Source organism: Culex pipiens, chromosome 2 (assembly GCF_016801865.2).
Source record: "Culex pipiens pallens isolate TS chromosome 2, TS_CPP_V2, whole genome shotgun sequence".
Taxonomy (NCBI): Eukaryota; Metazoa; Arthropoda; class Insecta; order Diptera; family Culicidae; genus Culex; species Culex pipiens.
The window spans coordinates 218,194,630-218,219,654 of NC_068938.1; the positions used below are offsets into that span (position 1 = coordinate 218,194,630).

The following is a 25,025-nucleotide window of genomic DNA, read 5'->3' on the forward strand; positions in this document are numbered from 1 at the left end:
CCAAAAAAAGATAAAGTTTCGTTCACCAATATGGTTCGAGGCTTTTCCAACCCTGCATCAGTTTTCCCGCAATAATTTGGAGGAGGTCGAGAGGGGAAAAGTCATATTTCACACATCCAGTGCACGTTGCACACACACACGCAAGCAATCTATTGGCCATCGTTCAAACAAACAGCCGGCAGCAGCTTTCCACCTCACTCGACTCTGTGAAGGAGAGGATTGGGGAAAAAATCTGCATTTTGCTCACGGTGCGATTTGGGAAAGCTTTTTTTCTACATTTCCCCAAGTGGATGGGGTTTTGGAGTGGTAAAGTTTGGTCTCTAGGTTCATTTTGGGCTTAGTGGCGTTGAGCAGACTAGTTCAAAGAGTTGTATGACTTAATTTTACTAAAATGTGGATTGGGTCATTTATTTGATTTAAAACAATCCCAATAATGATTTTTAACTTTGTGTGGAAATTTCAAACAGGTTCAAATTTTTTTTGTTGGCAATTTGTTCAATGTTCTTTTTATCATATTCAAAAAAAAAATATTTATCCAAATAGATACTTAAGGTCCTTTTGTAATATTTTGCATCCCATTTTATATTTTATATATATTTTTCAAAGTTTATGTCGCCCCCCTTAAAAACTGGTCTGAAAAATCAGGAGGCAAAAATTTTTTTTTCCAAAAACCTTCAAAATTTTCATGAAAATATAAATTTAATCAACGGAAAACAATGTAAAATGCATTTTTCTGCATTGATAATCATATTTAGCATGTTTGGGCTTGTTTAAAAATGATTTGAATTTTTACGAAATTGCACTGGGACCATCCACAAACCACGTGGACACTTTTTTTGGTAATCTCAACCCCCCCCCCCCCCCTCGTGGACAATTGTCCATACAAAAAAAATCTTTTTTGTATGGAGCGTGGACAATCGCCATACCCCCCCCCCCCCCCCCTAAAATGTCCACGTGGTTTATGGATGGTCCCACTATACAGCACCGCAAAAATTTTATTTTTCGCAATACATAAAATTTTTCGTCAATACTTAGATATTTTGGAAACTAATGATGGCAAAACTACTGGATAGGTATACAATGTATTTTGAAACATTTTTTTTCGTTAAAATGTTGAAACCATGGCTCGTAATTTCAATTTTTATATTTTTTTTTATTTTTTTTGCCCACCCATTTTTTGACAATTTCTGATACTAGTTGAAATATTAATAATCTTAAATCTAGAGCATGTTTCAATTCTTTTTTGCCTTCCTCACCTCAATGAGGAAAGGCTATAAAATCACTCAAAAGAAGAACTTCTTTATTTGACCTCGTAGACCCACCTTCACATATACCTATCGATTCAGAATCATTTCATTCAATCCATTCGAGTTAATATTATGAAGTTTAGAAAAGTACTTCAAAAGTTATGCTAAAAAAACGATTTTAGCTAAACTTCGGAAGATTGTAAAAAGAGTTGTTTTTGTAAGAAAACCCATCATGCTATACGTTTTTGGGAAGGTATTTGGAAGACCTTTCCAACGCGTTGAAATGATTGAAGATCTGACAACCCCATAAAAAGTTATAAGTACTCTAGTGTTTTTAATACACATTTTTGAGGCCGGATCTCAGATATTTTGATAAAAATAAGTGTTATTTATACACTTTCTTGAGGCTGTGTAGAGTATTCACTTTATGAATGCGAGGAAGGCACCAACCACCTTAAGGTGGATAAAGTAATGTTTTTCTTTATCTATATGGTTATCCAGATACTTTAAATATCATTTCTAAAAGTTTTCAAAGTATGTTCAATCAGTTGTTGAGATAAGGAGTAACATGCAGTCCTAAAAATAATGAAAGTAATTACAATATGATTTATCAAAGTACGAAATAAAAAATAAAAAAATGCATTGAAAACGTGTTTATTTCAAATAAAATCTTTTGAACTCGATAATAAGTCTTTTCAATTAAAGCTACCGCAAATCTTTTTCAAAGTTTATATCCCTTTCCTTTGGCTGAGGGCACAAAACAATTAATTTCAAATTGTTTGGCAAAGATTTTACATTTTAATGAAAAAAGTTTTTTTAAAATACTTTATTTGTACACTGCCGCTCTAATCTAGTCCGTCTCATATGTAAAAACAGCAAGCCGAGAAAAACGCAAAGCAAATTTGTCCCGCCCATAAGGCTACGTGGGCAGCGAATGACCGAAAGGTTAAAGCTGCCGGAAATAAAAAAATTAACAACAACAACATAAGGCTACGCGTTAGGATTTCACGAAAAAGTGAAATTTGCCACCGTTTTCTGGAATAAACTACAAAATTTTATTGATTTTCCTGATAGTTCACATGATTTTGAATGTAATTGACGGAATTACATATGGGACGGACTTAATTTTAGATGCAGCACAGTTGTTGTTTCATAAATATTCAAAATTGTAAGTTTTGACGTAAAAACCTTATTTTTTTTGCAAAAAAAAAACTTTTTGTCAGAAAATAAAAATTTTGAAAATTTCAAAATATTTCAAAACTTTTTTAATCCAACTGATAAGTTGGTTTCAGGTGGTTGCACGTCTAATTTGATTGAAAAATTTAAGTTTTTTTTTACGATTTTGTTTTCTATAACATAATTTTATAACTTTATAACACTTATCGAAATTTTTCTCGTGTTCTTGAAGATTGTCAATGTTATATCAAACATTAGAAGAAGATTGTCAATGTTATATCAAACATTAGAAGAATGAATTCAAACAAAATGGTCCTTATTTCGCTTTTTTGGAAATTCACTTTTTTTTTCAAATCAAAAATTTCATGTCAATCTAGGAATTGCATGTCTCTTAAACATAAAAAATGATTAATAGTGTATTTTTGTTAATCAATATGATTGAAAAAACCAGCCATTTTCCATAAATTTATTTTGATGGATTTGATGATCAAAAACTTCTTTCAGAAAATACTGATTTTTGAATTTTCTCATTCCATTTTTGCTACCACAGCTACCAAGTTTATAAGAAAATCAATATGGAAAAAGTATTTATAAGAATGGCTTGCATGGGAACACGGAAGGCACGATAAAGTTTTATCCAGATTAAAATTTACATGAAAAAAATTGAATAAATGCTTATTTTATAAAATTATCTCTATAACAGTTTCGCTACGGCAAAACACTTAAACTACGGCTAAACATAAACAAATTAAAAAATGTATAAACATTTGAATAAAAAGCACGTAAAATGCATTTAACACTAATTCTTTAGTTTGCTATCATAAGTTTTCAAAAAATGTAAGATTTTAGCGAAAAAAAAACTTTTGCCGTTACTAAACATAGAAAAAAATGCATTTTAAATTGATTTCAGGGGATTGCACTAAAATTTCCATTGAAATTTTGAAGTTTTTTTTGAAAATATATTTAGTTTGCCACCTGATTTTTGGGGTCGACTTCGACGAAAACTTAAACAAAAATTGTTCAAGCCTTATTTTAAGGAAATTCGAAAGGAACGGAGACAAAATCTTCAAACATAATTTACATTGTTCTTTATAAATACCTTTTTCATAATTAATTTGATTCAATATTATTTAATGTGTTTTTTTTTATATTTTTCTAAGAATGCATAAGGCCGATGCAAATATTTTTTAAACTTCTACATTTTAATGCAACATGGCTTGAATAATACATTATACCTACAGCAGTAAAGTTGATTAGATTTCATGCAAGTTTTGGCAAAAATATTCTTTTTGCGAAAAATAAAACTTTTTGCGGTACTGTACATCAAAAATTTACTAAAACTCAAAATATTTTAAAATTAATTCAAACATGTTGAAAATTAGTATAAACGCAGAGAAATGCATTTTAAATTGTTCAGAGCTGATTGCTCAAAAAATAACGTTGAAATTTTGAAGTCAATTGATTTTTGTATATGCCCCCTTATTGTTTGGACTGATTTTGAACTTTGAAAAATATTTGTAACAGCATTATTTAAAAAAAAAATATTTAGAGCAATAGAACAAACATTTTTTTAAGACAAACTATCCTTTGGAATATGTCTTCAATGAAGAAAATAAACAAAATAATCAGCGACATTGTACAAAAAAGCAAGGTTTAAACAAAATTGATACACAAAAAAAAAACAAATATTTGAACCGTCCTAACGCTTCCATATTTTTTCGACCATCACCGCGTGCCACGATCATGCACCCCATAAATAATCGCAGAGAAAGTAATTTGTTTGCCGAATGGCAATGTAAAGTAATTGCAAACGATCTGTTTCTTCCCCTCCACACTCACTAGCTCTAGAGCACACTCACACACGCACGGGGGTACGAGATGAATGGCGGAGCGTTATGGACGAGCGATGGATAAACATCAGCGCCATATGACGAGTGTGTGAGTGCAATCGATGATGATGGCGAGAACGATGATGAACTAGGAATAGGGCACAGGGATTCATGTAAATTTTTGCTAGCTCTCGAAGGGAGAAATGCGCCTGGATTCGTGATTTTTTTTTTTGCTGTTTTTTTTTCTTCACGATGAATAAACGACTTCCATTGGATGTTGGGAGTGAATGGTTCAATGTTGAAACAGCAACAAAAATTGGAATAAAATTTATAAAAAAGAATCGAATTTATATTTTTATAGTTTGCAACTATATAATTTTCTAAAAAGTAAAATTAAACTATTTTAATAACTTTATATTTTTTTTTACTGTTAGAAGGAAGTGATGTTGTATTTGAAGTAGAGCAATGTGTGTAGCATTTAGAACCAAGTGGTACGTTGCTAGTTGCCGTTGATGGATTGCAGCTGAATTCTGAAGTAGAGCTAAGGGTGATGGTTTAACGTTGAAATTGTAATATAGCGTTGTTGAGAAATAAAAACCAGACGAAATGATTCATTATATTAACGTTCTTAAAGAAGAATAACTCAATTTTTCTTGTATTACAATAAGTTTAATGGCAATTTCTTACAAATAAAATAGTTACTTAAGTGAAAACATGACCATTCCCTATACCTTCTATCAACGAACCCTACAGCATCATCCTTTTTTTTCGAAAAAAAGTCCCCTCAATCGAGAACCAATGTAGTGTAAGCAGAAGCTCATAAATTATTCACACACAGTCACCGTCAGCCAGCCAGCTCGTTCAGTTGCACTAGTGCCCAAGCATGTATGTGATGGTGATGCATCTCTCCAGGAGCAAACAACAACATGTGTTACCTTTCACCACTCTTCTGCTGCCCTGGTTGGAGTTCTGGAGGGCACCCCGGTTCTGAAAATTGGCACCGTTTGGGGCAATGCCAAAAGTGTGGTGAAGGGCCACCTAGCTGCCGTATTTGAATGGCGCTTGTGAGTTTGTATGACTATGCAAATGGTGGAAAGGAGCGGGTTTTTTTCCGATGTTTTGATGGAATTGTAGTTTCAGGTGATGGAAAATTTGCGAAAATGGAATGCACATTGTCAAAATGGATAGATGTCCCCAATTCGGACCAATTCGAAAAAAATCCAGTTTTAAAAGTAAACGAAACTTTCATCAATTTATGCGAAAAAGGAATATAGTTTATATTAAATCTTAGGCAAATATCTGAATTTATTATATCTGAGAGCAAAAATATGAGAACATATTGCACAAAATGTTTCAAAAAACTTTTACTGTGTAGCTTAAATTCGTTTACTCGAAAATTTGTACAAAAGCAATACTTAGATTTGAAAAAAAAAAAACATTTCAAATTGAAATCTATAATTCCTTGAGTATTTTTTTGTATTTTTATCTTTGCTTGGAGTCAATGTTTATCAAATTTCAATTATTTAAAAAAATGAAATTAATTTAAATAAATTGAAAATTGGTCAATCCATGTCAACTTAATTTACTTGATAGAATCGAGCCAAACTTGGAGGAAACGTTTTTTAATCGATTGCTAAAAGAAAACTCAGGTTTGATGCCAATTAGATCATTCCTCTTTTTCAACGATTTTCTAAAAAACTTTTTTTTTGTCTTTGTATACTCTAGGCTTTGCAAGTATTCCTCCAATTTAATTTTTCAAGGTTTTAAGGTCACGTTATCAACCAAAAATGATTTTGCAGTGGCTATAAATTCGGTGCACGATATAAAATATTATGTACAGTATTTTTGGATTGAAAATTTGATTTCACAAAATAAAATATTTTGCAACGCTGCCAAATATATTTTGACAAACTAGTTTCATAGCTCAAAAGATGCAATTTTCGATCATCTAAAACAAATCCAACTATAAGCAAAATTTTAAGAAAATTTTCTCAGCTTATCAAAAATATTCACTGGAGGGGTGCTTTTCCTTAATAAAGTTTTTTTAAATTGCAATATATTAAACACTTTTTCGAAAAAAAAAATGCCTTAAAATGTCTATATTTTGACCGTTGCACTTTTTCAATATGTTTTGAACTCATTTTCGATTACAAATTATGCAACTACAATTGATTTTTGAAATTTTGTATAGCTCAATTTTTTAGTTTTTTTTTTAATAAAACTTTCAAAAAAAAAATCAAAAAAGCATGTCTCCGGTACCTTATTTTACCTCATTGCACAGTGGTCCAGATCGCAAAATTAAGTGGAAGATGGATTTTCCCAAAAGTGGAGCTTTGGTGTCTTCAGAACACTTTTTGCAAATGATAAGGGATAGCTTTTGGCTTGATTGAAAATAAGGGTGGTCAAAGATTTAACTTTTCAGGAATATGTTTGGGATTTTTTGTCTTCTAAAAAATTTGTGGGCTTGGTAATCCAAGCAACTTTGGCAAAGACATCAACATTTTATCGAACAGTCTACGCCTTCTATGACCAAATTTAGAGAAATTATCTAAGCAAACTTTTAAAAATCAGTTAAAATGCAACTTTTTACAAATACACTAGCTTTGTAATTGATTTTTATTTAAAAAAAATAGCGATAATAACTTACAAATTAACCCTTTAAAAGGATACTAATAATAAAAAAAAAACAAGAGACAGCATTTCAAACCGTTTGAAGGTGTTTCCACTTCGAATTTAAAAAAATTAGGAAGTTTCTAAAAGATAAATACTCCGGTTTAAAGTTTTTTCCGTGATTAAAAAAACCGATTTGAAATAAAAATAGAAGATCTGGAACAATTCAAGTTTTTTATTTTGTTTTGTTTTTTTTAGATGAGACAAAATTCTTGTAAATTAAGATTGTAAAATAATGAAATTTTATAGTTTCAGTACACACTAAGATTTTTTTTACTGAATTCGAAAAGGTTTACCGAATTTTGAACTGCTGAACAGATCTGTAAACTGAAAATTACCGAATTCGATAAAAATTTACCGAAATTTGGTAGTGCAGTTCATTATTGTTCATCATACAACCGAAATTCGGTAAAATTTTGTTCATTCTGACAGATGGTTTACCGATCAAAAGTTTGCTGATTTTTCAACTACCGAATTCGGTAAAAAATCTTTTTTGAGAATTGACAGTTTTATATCGAAAAATTAGTAATCAGTTTATTTTCAATTGCTCAAATATTTTGTGATTCCTTATTTTGAAGGCATGGAGTATATTCATTGAAAATATTGCTAATAATATGATAAACATGTTCAAAAGCTTACAATGAAAATTGATATTCAACATATAAAATTTAAAAAATAAATATTCAATAAGAACGTAATAGGAAAATTTAATATTTTTTAGGAAATCTCGTGATTTTCCCAAAATTTCATGTTTCTTGTGATAGAAATGTGTTCTAAATTTAAATTTCAGAAAGCTTTGAGAAAAAAAATACAAAATATACTCGGCTGCTGCCAATCATCACAAGCTTCATTGCTCTCAAAATGAAAGAACCTACCTCAACAGCTTTTCCTCCTGAATGTATGACGAAAAAGAGCAACGACATTTTACGCTGCTTGTTAAACATCATCACCAACAACGACGACGACGACTCCTTCAACGACGTCACCTTTCCTCCGTTCTAGTTGTACATTCAAATTAGTTACAACCGCGTCGCGTAGTAGCACATCATACTTTGCTCCCCTGCCCCCGAGGGAGGAAAAGCTCACGCCAAACAAACCAGAAAAAAGCTTCTCTCCTCAGTCGCGCGAGTGACGACGACCGACCCCGCGGCAGCAGCAGCAGCCAGGATTATTATGCATAAATATTTACGAACCAGTCTAGCGTAAAATTGCTTTTGAATATACGAGGAGCACGTGGCTTTCACGTGGCTGATGCAAGTGTTGACAGCGATGTTTGGTGGCGATGGCTTCGAGGGAAAAAGCTTTTAAAGTGATGCTTTGTTGATTTTTTGAGGGAAAAGCTTTTTAGAACTTTTGAATTATTATTATAGCTTTTGAATTGAAAACAATAATTTTAAATTTGATAAAAGTTATGTTTATTTATTTTCCTTAAGATTACAATAAAAAAACACTGAAGCTTTCCTCTAAAGCAACGATTCTTCTTCCTCTTCAAATTGGTGATTCACTTCTTGTACTGTTCTTGCGCAAAGCTGTCACTCACGTCCACGTTTTAACGACTCTTACAAACTGAATTAAGTACGACAAAATTACGAAATCTCTTAAAAGTACGTTCTTCGTAAATTGCATTTTTTATTCTTTACTTAAATTCTCTGACTGTGATGGCAAGTGCCCACCTTCTTCGCTTTACAATTTAATTAAATTTCTGCTTTTTATTATTACTTTTTTCAGGAGCTAATTTAAGGAGATTCACTGTGTTGTGCTGATGCTAAATGCAGTCTTGTCAAGCTCCTTCTCTGTGCGTACGATTTCATCTGTTTACGATTTATCTACCTTTAAGCGATAATACTTGAGAAGTACAAAAATATAAAAGTGTGGGCGGAATCAGCCCCGGATGCTGGACGGCAACAGCGTGGGTGGCATGTTGATGATAACGATGAAGATAACGACGACTTATTCCCCACCCCCCTCTAACTGTAGAGACAAGGGGAAGGGACGGGCGGAAAAGCAAGAAATTAGCTTGATTGGAGCGGATTACTTTTTCTCGCTGGAAGCAGCAGCTGTTGTTGTCGAGGCAGGTCGGTCACCGTCGGTGGCCGGCGTGGCGTCTGAGCCGCCGGTGACCACCACGGGGATCCGGGCGCCGTCGTTGCCCGAGTCACCGGGCTTCTGGACGTACAGAATTTCCGCGTACTCCGTGGACTCTGGCTTGGCGACGTAGCTGTGCTCGGACGGTTTCAGCTCCAGCTCGGCGTACACGATGGTGGGTTCGTCCTTGGAGAAGGGGGTGAAAATTTTGGTTAATTTAATTTATAACGTACAATATAAATCAATATCAACACAATTTCACTAAAAAATAGCAGGAACACCATCAAAATTTGCATCTTACGAAATAGTTGGGTAAATAACTTGGTCGTAAGGCATACATCTTACAAAAATGCTAGTATTCATGAACATAATTTTGAGGTGTATGAATTTAAAACACCATGCGTCTCCAGCAAAATCTCATGGAAAGAAACTTCCATGTGAAAATGGTTTTTGTTAAACCTTTTAGGTAATTAATAGTTTATTAAAAAAATAGTCAAAATTTAGCAGTGTTTTATTTCCTAATTTGTATCCGGGCAATCTTTTCCTGAATTTTCATGACATGACGTCCTGGTACATAGAAAAGATTTTTATTCGGTCATCCAACTTGGATTTTGAGATTCGGAAGCATTTTATTGAAGGTCAAATTTTTGCCAAATATGGAAGTTAAAGTTCCTCAAGGCATATTTAAAAGAAATTTGACGGCATGAATCCATCAATTATTAGCGACTTATCTGAAGAAAATATAGTTGCTCTAGATCCCTCGAAGAATTATTTCAACAAACCCTGCAAAATGTGTGAAAAGAGCCCTTTTTTCATGGTCCCAAATCTCAGACTTGCCGAATTTTGTATTTCCAATACAACCAACAAATGTAGGATCTCATTTTACTATTTTGAAGATATGTTTACCCAAAAGATCAGAAAATTTATTAAAATTGCATATTTTGACATTAAAATTCGCCCATTCCTTCCTGAGATATTTTATGCTAAATTGAACGCTTTTTGTTTACACTCATAAAATATAAATTCCACATTTTTCAAAATTTAATAACATGAGAAAACTAACTTTAATTTAAATTATGGCAATATCAAAAGATGACTTATTTAGTTATCCAAAACAAACCCAAAATAAAAATCATTGAAAATTCCATTTTTGTGCAATTTAGGCCGTTGCAAACATTTTTTCAAGTTTATGTCCCTCGACTCTGGTCGGGGTCGAGGGGGGGGGGGGGCAAAAAAATAAAAAAATATATAAAATTTAAATAACAAGCCATGGTCTCAAAATTTGAATGAAAAAAGTGTTTTAAAATGCATTTTACACCTGGCCAGTTGTTTTGCAATCATTAGTTTTCAAAATATCCAAGTATTGAAGAGATTTTTTTTGTCGAAAAAAAAACTTTTTGCGGTGCTGAACATTGGAATTTCACAAAAATTAAAAATATTTTTGATCGATCACAGACATGCTAAATATGGGTTGAAACGCAGGAAATGCATTTCTAATGGTTTTCAGTTGGCTAGACTTCTATTTCCTTTAAAATTTTGAAGTTTTTTGAAAAAATATTTTTGTTGCTTCCTGATTTTTCGGACCGATTTTGAAGGGGGGGACGACATGAACTTTGAAAAATATTTGCAACGGCCTTAACTAATTTGGTCAAAAGAATTTTAAAAATGCTAGTTTTTTTAAGCGTGCATATTTTTTCAAATCACACCAAACCGATCAGAGAATTCATTATAAAGATGCAGATGTTGAATTTTTTTTACATATCATTTATGTACACACGAGTGAAAGATAAAAAATTGCCTTTTAGCCAAATTACAAATATAAAAAAATCCGATCGAATTTGTGCCTAAACATTTCATATTTTAAAATATTTTAGAATATTCATATAAAAAAAACAATTAATTTCCAAAAATCTGTATTTAAATAATAATATTATTCTGTTATATTTTTTTTGAAAAAAAAATATGCTAATTTACCGTTTTGAAAGGTTGGAAAATTGCCATAAGCAAATTTTGAAACAAAAACTGTTTTGGAAAACAAAATTTAAACAGTTATCAAATTCTCTTATTTTGACTTAGAGTAGAATTTTCTTTTAAAAAGGTTGTTTGCAAAACAAATAATTATTATTTAAATTTTCCGGTTTTTAAAAATACTGCTCATTTAATTTCTGATTTTTTTTTTCATGATCAGAAAATTTACTTTGAGTTTTCTTAAAAACTTTCAAAATTCAGAAAAAAAAACCTTTTTTTATTGTCACCCTATTATTTGCACTAGGTGTTGTTATTTTTTTAAATCATGTTGCTTGTTATTTTGCTTTTCTTTACATTTCTTTTTTCAAAAATGAATGTCCCTTGACTCGGGATGTAATCAAACGAGGTGGAATAAAAAAAACAATTTCTAGCCTCATTTTCAAAAATTTTAGGCGATAAATTTCAAAAAATGCTTTATAGATCATTACAGTTTTGCTACCATCAAAAAATAGCAAAATAACAATATATTTATGAAAACATTATTTTTCTTAAGCTTTTTCGTCTGGTCCCAAATTCAAAGTTGGTGACAGATTAAAAAATCTTTTTTTTATTAAAAAAAAAACATAAACAAGCATTTTGTAATGCATTCTGAATAATTTGCAGTCGATTTTACAAGTTTGTTAAATAAAAATGTAATTTAAATCCCATAATTTTGTTTACCCTTGATTTTTAAAGGAAATTTTGGTTGTGGGGGAGGGGGGAAGGAAAAAAAACTTGAAATGACTGCATTGCATACCTTAATTTCAAAAAAAAAATTAGCCTCAAAATATTTTTTCGGTACTGTACATCAGAATCCGACCAAAATTCAAAATATTTTTTTCCAAACAAGTCCAAGATGCAAAAAATAATTATCGATGCACAGTGGTCCAGATCGCAAAATTAGGTGAAAAATTTATTTTCCAAAAAAATGAGAAGTTTTGGAGCTTTGAAGAGTTGTTATAAATATGATGGGGTAACTTTTGGTTTGGTTTAAAGTTAGGGTGGTTCACGATTAGGGTGATTTAGAAAATTTAACTTATTAGGAATATTTTTGGGGTTTTTTTATCTTCTTGAATGTTGGCTTGCCAATTCAAGCAAGTCTGTAGTAGACACCAACATTTTATCTCGTAATCTACGCCTTCTACGACCAAATTTGTAGAAAGCAAATGGGGTGGCTTGATGATTATCCACGCTCCATATAAAAAAGATTTTGTTTGTATGGAAATTGTCCACGATGGAGGGGGGGGGGGGGGTGTTGGGATTTCCAAAAAAGTGTCCACGTGGTTTGTGGATGGTCCCTCACTAAAAAACAAACATTTTTATTTTTCAATATTTAAAGGCCAAAAGTAACAGTCACTTTAAGGTGAAAAAGATGCAATTTAAGATGCTGCTCTAAAAGTGCCCCAAATATCACTTTTCTCTAAATCTTAACCCTGAATTGCCACGTTGAAAAAACTAATTGTTGAAGGTTTGCTAAGATGCTTTCTACAAATTTGATCCTAGAAGGCGTAGATTACGAGATGAAATGTTGGTGTCTACTACAGACTTGCTTGAATTGGCAAGCAAACTTTCAAGGAGATAAAGAAAACCCAAAAATATTCCTAATAAGTAAAATTTCCAAAATCATCCTAATCGTGAACCACCCTAATTTTCACCAAACCAAAAGTTGCTCTTTTCATTTACAACAACTCTTCAAAGCTCCAAATCTTCACAATTTTCTGGAAAATCAATTTTCCACTTAATTTTGCGATCTGGACCACTGTGCAATGCAAGAAAATGATTTTTTGATGTTTTTTAGTCAATAAAAGAATTATCTTGATTTATGGATGTTCCCTAAACAACATTCTCAGTGTATTCCAAATATCGAATGTTTTAGATAATTTTATAGAAGAAAAATAAACTCTAATTTGATAAATTTTCGAATTAAATTGTAACAATTTTGTTTTCAAGAATTCATTAAATATTATTATTTGCATGTTTTTTTCGGTTTGTCAGTCTAATTCACAAGTTTTTCCCTGACTTTTTCTCGTTTTTTTTTTCTCGTAGAAAGACAACATTTTCCGATTTCGAGCAAGTTGACTTAAAACTGACACTAACATTGTAATATTTCTATCATTTATCAAAGCTTTCAGTTGGTCCAAATCATGCCCCTTTAAACAGTCACAGTCTTCGAATTGATTGCAGCCAGATTTATCCGCTCAATTTTCCACCCCACTGCACTCGATCTAAATAATCAGCCAGAAAAACCACACTCAGCTCGAAATCACTGATTTTCTCAGACTCCACACTGTGCGCGTTCGTTACAGCTCCCGGACTAACGAAGATTTTCCTTTTCTATCGCTGTCACCACCACAACCATCACAAGAGAAAAAAAGGAAAATACGGGATTCAAAAGGAGAAAAACTCCCAAGAAAACGGGATAATTGGCCAACAACCCGCACTGAATAAAAAGAAGAAGAAGAAGAAAAGACATCAAACCTTGGTCGGAGTCGTCGTCGTCGTCGTCGTCGTTGACGTCGCAGGGCGCTTTCCCTCGACGGTCGGATCCACGCCGTAATCCTCGGGGGCACCGGCAAGCTCATTATCGGCAATTTCTCCGGTGGCCTCGGCCCGCTTCCTGCCGAACAGGATCTTCAACCGCTGGGTCTTGGTAATTGGCTGCTTCAGGTCGGCGCTTTCCGTGTCACTCCTGGATGGTGGATGGATCGAATCAAGATGGCAAGATGGGAAGAATTGGGAAAAGTGAATAAGATTAGAAGGAGAGTTGTTAAAATGTCTAGGAAGATTTTTTTCAAAGATACGCCCTCCTGAAATGTTACTCCAGAATCACTCAAAGATAAGAAAAGAAAGCTCTTCTTCAAGCTAAGAAAGAAAGGAAAAAAAGCTCAATGTTTTGCGGTACACAGATGATAGACTTTGTACACACAAGGATCAACCACCAGCGTCATTATCGTCATCGTCGTGTGTCGTGTTCTGCCCAAATCGGAGAGGGGGGCAAATCACTCTGAGCTGTTGCTGTTGTTTTAGTCTAAATGTGAGTTAGATTAAGGAGGAGGGCCACCACCACCACCATTTTACTTGCTAGGAGGCAATTTTCTTGACACGTCCATGTTTGTGTCCCATCATCGTCGTCATCGTCGTCGTTAGGCTTTGATTGACTCGCACGGTGAGGATAATCTTTCACCAATTGAAATGTGATTGGAACCAATTAGGGCGGGCAATTGGCCCGCGGGCTGAAGGAAAAAATCGTTTTTGTCATGCAGGTACTTTGGGAATGGGGGATCAATTTGGAGGGGGAGGATAAGCCTTTGAAGACGATTAGAGGGATCTTATTTCAGAGGGAAGTTGATTGTCTTGCTTTGATATATTTTTGAACGCTTTAAAAAATTAAAGAAGATATCTTGAAAAGAAAAATGCAAACAATTTTTAAAACCATTACCAAAGTACATCAATTCGTGAAGGAATTTGAACAATAATTGAAAGTTGAAAATCATTCATTATGAAAACTTATAACATAAATGGGTCATTCTCCGCCAACTCACACAGCAGTTGCCCCGACCCCTCTTCGATTTGCGTGAAACTTTGCTCTTTTCAGTGATTTGTAGCTCGCAACCGTGAAAAAATAGAAATTTGGTGTCAAAGGGACTTTTGTGTAAAATTGGACGCCCGATTTGATGGCGTCCCAGAATTCCGAAAAAAACATACTTTTCATCGAAAAAAAAAAACACTAAAAAAAGTTTAAAAAACTCTGCCATTTTCCGTTACTCGACTGCAATTTTTTTTGGAACATGTAATTTTATGGGAAATTTAATGTACTTTTCGAATCTACATTGACCCAGAAGGGTCATTTTTTCATTTAGAACAAAATTTTTCATTTTAAAATTTCGTGTTTTTTTCTAAATTTGCATGGTTATTTTTTAAAGTGTAACAATGTTCTACAAAGTTGTAGAGCAGACAATTACAAAATTTTTGATATGTAAAAATAAGGGGTTTGCTGAAAAATATCACGAGTTATCGCGATTTTACGTAAAAAAGTTTAGAAAAAGTTACTTTTTGCGTTTTTTTTTGTTTCGTCGTCCGTGTCTGTCGCGGGTGACCATGAACGGCCATGATCAACGATGACCAACTTTTTCAAAACTTTTTTTCGTAAAATCGCGATAACTCGTGATGTTTTTAAGAAAACCCCTTACGTTTATATATCAAAATTTTTGTAATTGTCTGCTCTACAACTTTGTAGAACATTGTTACACTCTAAAAAATAACCATGCAAAGTTAGAAAAAACACGAAATTTTAAAATGAAAATTATTGTTCCAAATAAAAAAATTACCCTCCTGGGTCAATGTAGGTTCGGAAAATACATAAAATTTCCCATAAAATGACATGTTCCAATTTTTTTACAGTCGAGTAACGGAAAATGGCAGAGTTTTTAAAACCTTTTTAGTGTTTTTTTAATGAAAAATACATTTTTCCGGAATTCTGAGTACGCCATTTAATTGGGCGTCTAATTTTACATAAAAGTCCCTTTGACACCAAATTTCTGGCTCATCACCGTTTCAGGCTACAAATTATTGAAAAACACCTCTTTTTCGCATGTTCAAAAATGGAAGGGGTCGTACCGCCCCTCCTTCACGAGATATCAAAAAACGGACCTCGGATTCGTGATCAGTGACAAAAGTTACCCCTTAGGACAAAGTTTCACGAAAATCGAAGAGGGTTCGGGGCAACTGCTGTGTGAGTTGGCGGAGAATTACCCAAATTTAACATTTAAAATAATAAAATAAAATTAGCGTTAACTTTATTTCTTTCGTTTAATATTCACTGAAATTTTTTGTTTATTTGATTAAATTATTTAAAGGAATGTCTTTAGAAAGAATCATCAACAATTCCAATCAATTTCTGAGACAAGGTTGCCTTAAACTTTGAAAAATATTTGCAACAGCCTTAAAAAATGTTCAAAAATAAATTTCTAATGTGTCAACTTATTAATCCATTCGAGAAATTCTTCATGCAAATTCAAAAAAAATTACAGTTTATTTCGTTTCTTAACCAAATCTAAATGTTTACACTGAATTACAAACAAGATTATTTGATAAGACTATTTTTAGGAATGCCTTAAGAAAGAATCATCAACAATTCCAATACATTTCTGAGACAAAATCATCAATTAGGAATTAAAAAAAATTGCCCTCGGATTTTTCGGAAAGATTTTGAAGGAGGGATGGAGGGGTTAGACAAAAACTGAAAAATATTTGCATCAGCCTGAAAAATGTTCCTTCTGTCCCTTTCGAAAAATTCTTCATTCAAATAATCCCCCAAAACTTCAACAAAAGCCCTGTCAATCACACATGTCACCCACATGTCACAAGCTTTCTGCCGAACTTTTACTCAATCAAAAGTCTCCTTTCCCTCCTCGCCGGAATGATTTCCATTTGCGAAAAATACCACCTGGCGGCAACGGAGCCTAATCTTGCCAAATGGTGCGCCCCTTTCACTTTCCAAGAATTACTCCGACGACATTCCGACGGTTCAATCCTTCTTTCCCAGGAATCCATACACTCACACACTCACACATTCGACTGTTTGAGCACGTGCCACCGTGGCTCCATAAGTCTATTTATTTACGAAAAGCGGATTTGGTTGCTTTCTTCGTCGTTGAGAAAAGGTTTTTGGCAGGACGTGCCTTTCTTGAATAAATTTGTCATTTTTGGAAGGAATCTCGAAAAAGCGTTCTTTTCAAAAGTTACTCAACCAAAAAGCTCTTAAGGAGCAAGTCTCATGAACTTGTTCGGTTCGTACTCAACCTTCTGCTTGAAGAGCCAACGCCAAGTTCCGATATGATCGGCCCCACCTGTTAAACAATGAATTGTACTAATGATCCCTCATCTCGTCTTGTTTGTCTGTCTGTCGGTGTCGCTTTTGTTTGTGCATCCCATTCAAAAGGTGAGAAACACTTTCCGTTTTGCCGACTTTCTCACAAGGAAGATGGGACCATCCATAAACCACGTGGACAACTTAGGGGGGGGGGGGGTTTGTCGTTTGTCCACGCTCCATACAAAAAAGATTTTATTTGTATGGAAATTGTCCACGATAGGGGGGGGGGGGGGGGGGTTGAGATTTCCAAAAAAGTGTCCACGTGGTTTGTGGATGGTCCCGATGCTTCCTAAAGGATTGTGAATGTGATACTCCCTCTGTCTGATGGGTTCTGCTGCTGCTGCTGATTACACTCCGCACCACCTACGGCAAACAGTAATTAAATCGAGTTTAACGAGAGGATTTATCTGGAAATTCTAAACTAAATTAATTAAAGTCCTACCAAGTCTCTTGTGTCGTCTCGGAAGTGAAACTGAGAGTGTGAGTTATATAAATAACACGCTGGGAAACGTGGAATCAATGGGATATATAACTAGGCACATATGTTTGTACGTATAGAGTGATGACATGTCGGGAAAAACAGAACCGTTAATAAGTGTAATTTTGGAATATATCTAGCTTCACAACTTTCATCAAGCTCATCAAGAAACATTCGGAAAAAAGTATATCAAAGAAAATACATTTATCTCATAAATATTTTCGTTTCTCAGAAAAAGCATTAAAAATTCAATCGTTTATTTAATTTAGAAACCACTACTGCCTTTTATTTTTTTAATTTTTGAGTCAACAGATGGACTCACAATCCTGAGGTTGCCGGCTTGGTTTTTCTTTATCTATATTATAAACAAGCCTTTCCCGACAAACTTCGTTCTGCCCTTTCTGGTTTCTTGACGTTTTAAGCTTGTTTGCTTATTCAGCCTCCTGTGATCAAAATTTGATTTTACGCAACTTTTCCCATACAATCTGCAGATTTTCCGGAATCGGTTCCAGAGTGGCCAAAGTTGTACCTTTTTGGCGTAAGAACCTTCCTTGGACGTATACGAACCCACCGCAACAAAGAGCACCTCGATCCGACGCTCCGTATTGAACTGATTCGCGTTCGAACAAAACCGTCCAAATTTTTTATATATATAGAAGATAACCATATTTGGCATGCTGTAAAAACTTTATTTTCGCAAAAATAAATCATCGAAAAACCTAGGATTGCAAATCAACTGGACAGGTGTATAATACATTTTAAAACACTTTTTTCATTCATATGTTGAAATCATGGCTCGTTATTTAAATTTTTATACTTATTGATTTTTGTCCTCAAAAAATTTGTGTATTTCTTTTATTGGCTATGAACGAGTCATCAAACATAAATTATTTAGCAAAATTTTATGCAATTGCACATTTAGAAAATCAACTTTTAAAAATCTATTTAAAATCACGCAATTACTGATATGAGCAAATGTATTTCATTTGTATTTTTTTTAAGACTAAAACTTTTCGGGTTGCGGCCCTATGATCAATGAAACCATTTTGCATCATTTGTTTTCCCATACAAGTCTCCATATAATGTTGGTAGCTATTTATACAAAAATGGTATGTAAGTGGAATTTCCAAAATCCGCATAAACAGATTTTTTATTATTTCTCAAAGTGACCACCCAAGTAACATTTTTAAACCAACTAGCCACCACCAAGTTTTATTAAGGTTTTATTGTAGCATCTTGATTGATTAATAGTTTTATTTGGGCATTCACCACAACCATCAAGCAAGAGCTAATAAATGGGTTCTAACAAGGTTTTATACCTCGGACATAAAACCGTGTGAAAATAAATGCCAACTGGCTTTCAATGAGGTTTTATGAAAGTTTTAATAGAGACTTGAAAGCCAGATGACAATGCCATGCCGCATGCTTTGTTAAAACCAAGGTTGTTGCAGCTGTCAAGTGCCATTAGGCATGTAAGAAGCTCACTTAAAACCATAAGCTCCTAAAAGAGCATTTATCGCGGCCAAATAGCAGTGCATAAATATGGCGCTAAACGCGTGCTCTGATTGAATATGATTGACCGCCATATTGGCAGCAAAAATAATGAAAAGTCATAAATTTGATGAAAACACACAATTATGATGAATTTCTGACATCGTTAGCATAGCCACAGAAGTTCAAAAATAATTTAAACAATTTTTGCAAAGATTTGCAATACAATATTTTTTAACATTAAAAACTATGATTACAAAATAATGATTTTTGATGAAGCGTGTAGAATTTTTTGGCTCTATCTCCCCTACAATCATCAATAAAATTTTAACCGCAGCTGAATTTGAGCCACCAATTTCGGGAAATAAGTTTTGAAATTAGTTTAATAACCTCCAATATCTATCATCCCATCATCACCATTTTTGACAACCATCTCCATAATTTCATTTGGCAAGACGAAGACTTATTTTTTACCAGAATAAAATCTGTTTGTCATAAGACGCATGAAGACGTATAAAATGTCAGTTTCCCTAAAAAGGTTATAACAAAGGTTCTATCAAGGCTTTGAGGAGGTTGTTTTGGGTTTTAAGTGGGGTTTATCGAGGTTCTGGAGAGTTTGTTACGACTAAGTGGTTTTAATGTTGGTTTTGGCTGATATTTTTTATAGCGGTTGTGACAGCTTTGATAAAGCCTAAAATGTTACTTGGGCATAATGCGAATATGGTAGACTTTAAAAAAAATAAGATATTTTCCGATTGCAAATTCGATACTTAAACCAACATCTAAATTATTCTTGTTAAAAATTGTTTTTTTTTTCAAAATTAATATCACTTCAAAAATTTGTAATTAAGTGGCATTTTTTGCTCTTGAGCCTAAATAATGCCTTTTTTTGGTCCCTAAAATACATGAAAAAATATCGAAAATCTAAAACACGGATTTTGAGACTTTAACTTGGAGTGATAAAAAGATGTCATGAAGAAAATGTCTCAATCGACACAGGAACTATCTATCGAATTTATTGAATGTTGTAATGTTTTAATTGATAATTAACTATTTTAAAAGTCAGGTTATTTATCTGTTTTTCAATATTCCTCTCTTATCAACTTAGAGTCTATTAACAATTATTTGAAAAAAGTGACTGTCTAGATGGGTGCCCAGAAAAAAAGACACGCAGTTCCAAAAGCCGAAAACGGGGTTTTTGGGGTTTCTGTGCCAATTTTGAGCGAAATTGGTTAAGATTAGCCCACCGATTCCCGAGCTTGAAGCTGGTGAAAAAAATATAATTGTCATACAAAAAAATGACTTTTTAAGTTGCTAATACCTTTTCAGGATCGAGTTTAACGGCTTTGGCATGCTGAACAAAGTTGTAGAGCACTAAATTTCCAACTAGAAAATAGTTTGCCATTTGCTAACTCTACAGACAAAACTGAAAAATGGGTTTTTATACATTCAATATTGCGCCCTTTTAATATGATAAGTGCAGTGCTTCTAGGGACGCGCAGTCCTGTTTTTCGCGATAATTTACGTCTCTTTTGTGTGGGAATAATGTTCCGTCAGTGCAAGCGGATGGTTGGGTTTGTGTGCAAAATGAAAAAAAAAAAAACAAATCAGGATTGTGAGATGGATTTTTGTGGTGTTCTTTTTGTGCTGTATTCGCGATCGTGAAAATCAGGAGTGAGTTGCGCTGTTGCTATAAAACAAGATCGATCTTGGAATTTATTTGTATTAATCGGTGAGTTATTGTGTGCTTAAAGCCCTTTCTTCATCCTCGCTGGTTGGATGGCAATATGACGGTTGAGTTCGTTAGTTTTATCGCGTAAAATAATATTTTGATTCATCAAGAACGTTGTGTGGTGCGCGAGTCTTTTTTTTTGAGTTGAAAAGACCTTCCCATAGCTCCGTAGCTCGGAGGGCTCGACGTCGGTTCTTTGTGTGTTAAGCCCTCTCCATAGCATCGTAGCTCGAGAGGCAACGAAAATCAATACCTCATCTAGCTAACAGAAAGAAGATCGGAAGGCATTTGATGGTTGAGTTCGTAGCGTCTATTTATGAATTAAATGGGTATATAATTAAAAATCAGACTACGCTATCATTGCATCATTGCGTTTTACACCTCATTTCATAAATAAATATTATTTGGTTTTATCTTTCCACAGCCGGCTGTCTAAGATTGCATTAAAAATTTAACAACAGTTAAACGGGAACTCATCCGCAGCATCCGATTGTTTGCCTTGAGAATAAAATATAATACCTTTCAACAAACACTATGATTTTGGGTCGCATCATCATCTTCTATGATGAATCCTGACCAAACACCCATTCCTACTAACAAATTTTCAGGTTTCTGGCGCTCGTGGGGTGTAAGCACAGAGTAAATCAGCTGCCCTAGTAGCAACCTGCGCTAACTAACATTCCCGTCCCTTAAAATCGAGATCTACAAACTGACATGGCGGGCGCCGTTGGTGGCCAATGACTGTTACCTATTCGCAACTGATCAAGTTTTGGCAATCATGGTGTTTTATCTTTTCGGCGCATTCATACATGCTGTTGATAAGGGAAACACCACTAGATCGTCGAAGCCTATGATCAGTAGTGCTGAAAGGATATTACGGTTCTGTTCAGCAACGGAGGGGCAACCATGGGTGGTCTTTCATGCTCTCATGCTCATGCTCATGCTCATTCAATATTCAACCTTTTAATATGATGATATAATTAACAAAAATGGAAAACATTGTTTCCGAAAAGATCGGAAAATTTCACGAATGTTTCCTTTTTTAACATATGAAATCGGAACATTCTTTTTCTTTAAGCCGCTGTATCTCGGCAACCGAAGGTCCAATCTTCAATGCCTTTTAGACAAATTTCTGAACTTTTCAAAAAGCAATATTTTCAGGAATGGTAACTCATGATCCGTTTCGAAAAACTGGAAATATTTCGCTGAAATCAAACTTTCGGTGGTTATGACAACTATGAATTTACCAAAAAAAAATTTAAGTGCTTTTCGATTGAAAATTTAATGAAGTCAAAAAAATGTATGTATAAAATTTAGATTTTTTTGACAGAAATCAATTTTTTTTTTCAAAAATTCATAACTCGGTGGCAATATTATTGACCATACATCCCTATGGCTCAAAAGGATTTCTGTACCCAAAAACATATAAAAAAAACTCAAACATAGAAAAAAACGGATTTTGGGAAATTGATTTTGTTAAATTAAAATTAATTAAAAAAAATCGGGAAAAAAATAATTTCCTTGTATCAATTTTTTTCTGAAGTGCTCAACAATACCTCCAACTTGCCAACAATAATGCCTTGAAATGCCTTGCTGGAAACCCTTGGATTTGGGTTCCTAAATAGTTTTTTTTTTTCTATTTTGTAGTACTTAATCTTGCTAGAATATAAAACAAAATCATTGTTTTCAAACGATTTAAATGATTTCCAAAGCAACCAAATCAACATTAATCAACGGTTCCTCCAACCAAAGCTCAGCAAATTCTTGCTTCTCAAACACACGAAAGAACCAATTTCCTTCCGGCTGAACCGGCAACCGGAACGGAGACCGGGACTATATGTCATCCTCCAGGTTCGCCATCTCAGCTGCCTCTCCTGTCTCTCGCAAACACCACGCGACGGCCCGGCCAAGAGTCATAAACAAAGAAACTAGAATCGTTATTGCACTCACTCACTCGGTAGGAAGGATGAATGGCCACCCCCCTGGACCCAGACCCGGGGACAACCGACGACCGTTTTAACGACACGATGAAATAAAGGGATTTAATGAACGAAGATTCCATTAAATGTGAATGCTACACAGCTTCTTCAGCATCTTCCCTGGAATGACACTTGAAGAATAGCGTGGTTCACGTTTCTATGAAAAAGACAAAAGTTGTTAATTTGTCTTGCATCAACCGGAATTTCGTTCTTTTATGTTCCCAGAAGCACTCCTGAAAATTTGAGTCGATTTGGTAAGGTCTAGGAGCTCCAGTTTTAATTTGAAATTTATATAGGATTTTGATTTATTTTCCATGGGAAACTATCTTTTTTTACATTGTATTAGGATTTTTTTTTTTATAAATCGATGAAATGACTTGATTCTTATAGTAGGAGATAGGTTTTGAACTGGGGAACAACTTTGTAGAACATACCAACATGCTAGGAAGTGACCCTTTAAAGATACAGATACTTTTAGATGATGGCTTTTGAAGGGGCCAGCCACCATCTAAAAGTATCTGTATCTTTAAAGGGTCACTTCCTAGCATGTTGGTATGTTCTACAAAGTTGTTCCCCAGTTCAAAACCTATCTCCTACTATAAGAATCAAGTCATTTCATCGATTTATAAAAAAAAATCCTAATACAATGTAAAAAAAGATAGTTTCCCATGGAAAATAAATCAAAATCCCATATAAATTTCAAATTAAAACTGGAGCTCCTAGACCTTACCAAATGGACTCAAATTTTCAGGAGTGCTTCTGGGGACATAAAAGAACGAAATTCCGGTTGATGCAAGACAAAATAACAACTTTTGTCTTTTTCATAGAAACGTGAACCACGCTATTGAAGAAGCTTTCCGAGCGTGTGAGTGTCACACACCCACTTACGGATGTTGGGAGGATGTTAGGGTTGCAGTTTAATCTATATCAGTTGGGCTCGTAAAACGGAACATCAGCTCATAAAGGAGATGTTTTGCAGCTTGTTTTACGCTGGAATTATTGCAAAATTTGATTCCATGGAATCTAGTTTACTCTAACAATAATTATCTGATAATTGAGGACCACGAGAGGGATTTAATCCAATTAGTGGTTCACTTTTGTAAAACGAAGTTTTCTAGAACATATCATTATTATTTTGCAGATTTATCTTCTTCAAATGTTCACCTGATTTGGAACAGCAATGATCTAGGGTAACTAAAAGAATGACTGACATTGCACTAACTTTCAATTTATTGTCATTTTATCAATAAATTTATGATACACATTGCTTTCAGTAAATGCTATTATAGAATGAGGAAGATTTGTGAGAGGTTTTACATGGCAAAATCCAATCGGTTTCTTGGCGTCAATACAGTTAAAAAGTGGCAAGAAATCTCTGTTCTCTATTGCTTTCACTTGGTGACTTCGGCTGCAATTGCACTGGTAATCCTAACCTACAATAAATAAGGGTAAAACGCTACTCACTATAAAAGCATTAAATGCAACTGTCGCTAAAACTATGTGAAGTATACTTTTTCAAATCCAAACTGTGATGAAATCTATTCTAATGCCTGATGAATTTACGTACAATTTCCAATTGCTAAAATGCTACTCTTCCCCGTTAAAACCATCACTCATAAAACTCAAAAAACCCTTAAAATATCTCCGTTTCCCGTTTCCGCCGCACATTGGCCCCGGTCATCAACAGATTAGCCTGCTTCTCGAGCAGTTCCCGCTGCTGCACCGGCATCCAGTGGTTCCGTTTAGCCGCCACCGGGGGCAACCCGACCTGGTTCGGATCTCCGTACAGCACGGAATCGCCCGAGTAAATGCTGCACGTGGTGATGCTGTCCCGTGGCCCATCAACCGCCACCTGCTGGAGCAGATCCGGATTGCGGAGGTTTCGCGGACGCAAGATTGGAACCGTGGTCTCCTGGTACACCCGATCGACGGGAGTCCGTTCCGGGGACGATTCGGCCTCGGACAGGGTCGTCGCGCCGGCGGCGGTGGTCGCATTGTTGTTTGTGTGTAGTAATTGTTCCCCAGCACCACGATCGTCAACGGTATCGCTGCACGATTGGTTAGTAAAGTTGTGGAAGGATTTTTTGTTTTGGTTTGGTTTTTGGAATAATTTTGGATGATTTTGTACATGTGGGCCGGAACGTAATAAAACGGAGGGGAGAAAAGAAGTGAAGAAAGAACTCAAATTATTACCAACCAAAATCATGTTGAACGTGCAGACTAACGAAAACTAAGACGGAGGACAAGGGATCTTTTTAAGGACTACATCTACGACAATTTGTACAAATTTATATGATATTGAGTGAGTTCTATAAACAATACTAAGCGTTTATCCCTGGACCTTTCAAAGTTTGTTTGGGGTTATTTTTTATTTTAAAAAAAGTAAAAAATACTCACGTTTCTCCTATTCTGGCATTGCTTGTCGACGTGGAAGTTGATTTGCCTGTAAAAGAAAAAAA

General features: G+C 34.4%; 2 protein-coding genes across 4 annotated transcripts in view; one reads left to right on the top strand and one right to left on the bottom strand.

The window, feature by feature from the left end:
- LOC120432544 (uncharacterized) overlaps positions 1-25,025 on the top strand; it is a 658,780-nt gene that overhangs the window by 301,260 nt on the left and 332,495 nt on the right. The gene's annotated exons all lie outside the window — the stretch shown is intronic.
- LOC120432537 (fasciclin-3) overlaps positions 8,314-25,025 on the bottom strand; it is a 158,312-nt gene continuing 141,600 nt past the window's right edge. The window contains exons 8-11 of one of the 3 annotated variants that reach the window (XM_052708500.1): positions 24,964-25,009; positions 13,603-13,703; positions 13,493-13,566; positions 8,314-9,193 (exon numbers count right to left, since the gene is read on the bottom strand). In XM_052708500.1, the coding sequence (XP_052564460.1) occupies positions 8,954-9,193; positions 13,493-13,566; positions 13,603-13,703; positions 24,964-25,009 (461 nt within the window). In that variant the 3' untranslated portion in view covers positions 8,314-8,953. Of the gene's footprint in view, positions 9,194-13,492; positions 13,704-23,781; positions 24,615-24,963; positions 25,010-25,025 lie in introns of those variants that run through there. The other 2 variants (XM_039597761.2, XM_039597762.2) reach the window with 2 other exon arrangements.